General features: G+C 41.0%; 1 protein-coding gene across 1 annotated transcript; it reads right to left on the reverse strand.

The window, feature by feature from the left end:
- Positions 1-2,353, reverse strand: LOC112709390 (small ribosomal subunit protein mL104 (rPPR9)-like). The gene has a single exon (XM_025761281.3). The coding sequence runs from the start codon at positions 1,766-1,768 to the stop codon at positions 167-169; it is 1,602 nt and encodes a 533-aa protein (XP_025617066.1). The 5' UTR covers positions 1,769-2,353; the 3' UTR covers positions 1-166.
- Between the last annotated feature and the right edge of the window lie 362 nt (positions 2,354-2,715).

Genomic DNA, 2,715 nt, shown 5'->3' on the forward strand with positions numbered 1-2,715 from the left:
TTCAGAAACAAGATTTTATTTTCATAACATGTTAATAGAGTATAAAAACTAACCATGAGACAATGAAAAACAATGGTTACAATTGGAAAAATCTATTCCAAAATATTTGGAGAACCCAAAATGTTGCAATAAGAATACAAAAGGACCAAAAAGCAAAGAGATGTTTTTAAGCTCTACCCATCCTTCGTTTAGGCTTCTTCACAAAACTCAACCTTATCTGTTTCAGCTTTCTCCTCTTTCTAGCCATTTTCTCCGGCAAAGTCTCTCTCTTCTTCTCCTTATTCTTCTTCTTATTCCTCTGGTCCTTCAATGCCTTCGCCTTCTTCGCATACCATGGATCAACAACATACTCCTTAGCCACCACAGCCACACCCCTCTTCTTGGCCTCATTGAACAGAGTATTCGCCTTATCCACACGGTTCATGGAACCCAATTTCCCCATCAACAAGTCATAAGTCTTAACCCCTGGTTCACACCCATCAGCCTTCATCATCCCAAACACACTCAAAGCATGATCAACCCTTTCAATCCCACACAAAATCTTCAAGAACCCATAGTATGCCTTCTTATCGAGCGCGGCACCAAACCCCGAAGATTTCATCCTATCAATCATCTCATCACCCTCTTGCAGCCTTGCAGCCTGGTACAGACTCCGGATCAGCACAAGGAACGTCGTCTCGTTCGGAGAACACCAGTACGACCCCATGTTATTGAACAATTGAACAGCCTCCTCTGTTTTCCTCATGTTACAAAGGCTACTGATCAACACATTGAATGTTTCCACATTCCTTGGAACACCACGGGACTCCATCTCAACCAGAATCCTCTCTGCTTCCGAGTGAAAGCGAAAGGGATCTTTCTCGCGGCACAGCTTGCATGCGCAGTCCAGCATTGCGTTGAAGGCATCCACGCCAAGCTCGAACCCTCCTCTGTACATCTCTCCCGCGAGTCTCTCAGCTTCATCGAGCTTCCCCTTCACGCACCAACCTCGAATCAGCATATCACAGGTGCTTTCGTCGGGGAAGAACTCCTTAGCCAGATTCTTCACCATCTTCTCTGCGTAGCTCGCGAAACCATTTTGGCACAGCTTCGAAACGACAACGTTTAGGGACTCGCGGTCGCGCTTTAATCCGTAGTCCTTTTCCATCCGGTCGAAGAATTGGATCGCATGAGTGGCCCTGCCCGCGCGAACGAGCCGATCGATCGCGGAAGTTAGGGTTTTAGGCCCCAAAAGCGTGCCGCCTTCGACGGCGGCAGAGAGAACGTCATGCGTGGCCTTAAAATCCTTCTTGCGACCGAGAAAGTCGACGAAGTAGGAGACAGTTTCGTCGGTGTGGTCGAATTTAGGGTTTGAGATGAGCCATCGATGGAACCCTAGCACGGTGGCGCGTGAGGCTTCGGGGGAGATGTTTAGGATTTGGAGGACGAGATTTCCAGTTGGCGTGATGTGAGAGAAGCTGAGCTGGAGGCGCTGCGAGAAGGACAGAGGGTCCGAGTCCGGGTCCTTGGTGAGCTCCGACGAGAGGGATTGAGCTATCGGATCCGGGTATTCGGGTTGTGTTTGGGTCGCATTTGAGGAGACGTTTCTGGCTGCGAAGAATGAGGGTCGATCGAAGGGGTTTCCGGGTGGGTTTGGATTGGAAGAGGGTTGTTGTGGAAGGAAATGAGGTAGGGATTTGAGTGAAGAAGATGAAAGGAATGATAGTGAAGAAGAGCGGAAGGATCGAAGGAAGAGCCTCCGAAGTTGCAGAGACTGTAATGGCGGCATTTTTCTTAGGGTTTTGGAAGCTGCTCAGTTCAGTCCTGGGTGTGAGATGAAGAAGATGATGTTGATGGAGAAGAAACATGCACCGGAAACGGCCTTGTTGGATTGGGCTCAGCCCAATTATGTTTTACTGTCATTGGTGGACTGACAGTGGGCCCAATGGCCTGAACTCGATTAAGCAATAACCCACATAGACTAAGAATTTGCTTGGATGAGTTTTTAATAAAATATTTTTTTTGAGTTATTTTTTAAAAAATTTTTATAAAAAAATAAAAATAATTTTATGTTTGAATATTTATACAAAAATATATTTTTATCTATTAATTATGTTTGGGTATAATAATATAAAAGTATTTTTTATTTATTTATTATATGAAAAAATCTTTGTTTTTTAAGAAAAAAATCTTTTAAAAGGATATAATTACAAATTCTCAAAAAAGATATTTTTTATTTTTCTAGTTTTTTTACTTTTAATAATAGAAATTTGCCAAATACTCTAAAAAATAAAAAAATATCTTTTTTTCAATGAAAAAAGATTTCTTTTATCAAAATAATGGCCCCAAGTAAGAACTAATTGTGGATAAAAAAATTAAGTTAAATTGGCCAAGTAGTTAATTTATCAGTCTGCTTAAACAAGTGGGAGGTTTAAATTTTGTCTTGTGCATGCAGCAATTTATTGGTCAGCAACAAACTCTTAAATGAAGCTCAGATATACATCAAATCAGTTCTTAACATGTCGGACTGAAAAAAATACTGTGAAAAACAAAAAAAATTGAGGATAAAAAGGTCTAGAAAATTTATCTTTCTTGTTTTCACTCTTTGACCCAAAACCGAAGAGAAAATAAAAACCTAACATGCTTGCAACTTTTGTAAAATTCAACTAAAAATGACAATGGATATGATAGCATAGAATACGTTTAGAATTTATGTTAATTTAATTTGTACAAAAA

Source organism: Arachis hypogaea, chromosome 1 (assembly GCF_003086295.3).
Source record: "Arachis hypogaea cultivar Tifrunner chromosome 1, arahy.Tifrunner.gnm2.J5K5, whole genome shotgun sequence".
NCBI lineage: Eukaryota > Viridiplantae > Streptophyta > Magnoliopsida > Fabales > Fabaceae > Arachis > Arachis hypogaea.

Bases quoted from the DNA above. Each gene is read 5' to 3' on its own strand.
- LOC112709390 (XM_025761281.3), bottom strand. From the start codon at position 1,768: ATGCCGCCATTACAGTCTCTGCAACTTCGGAGGCTCTTCCTTCGATCC.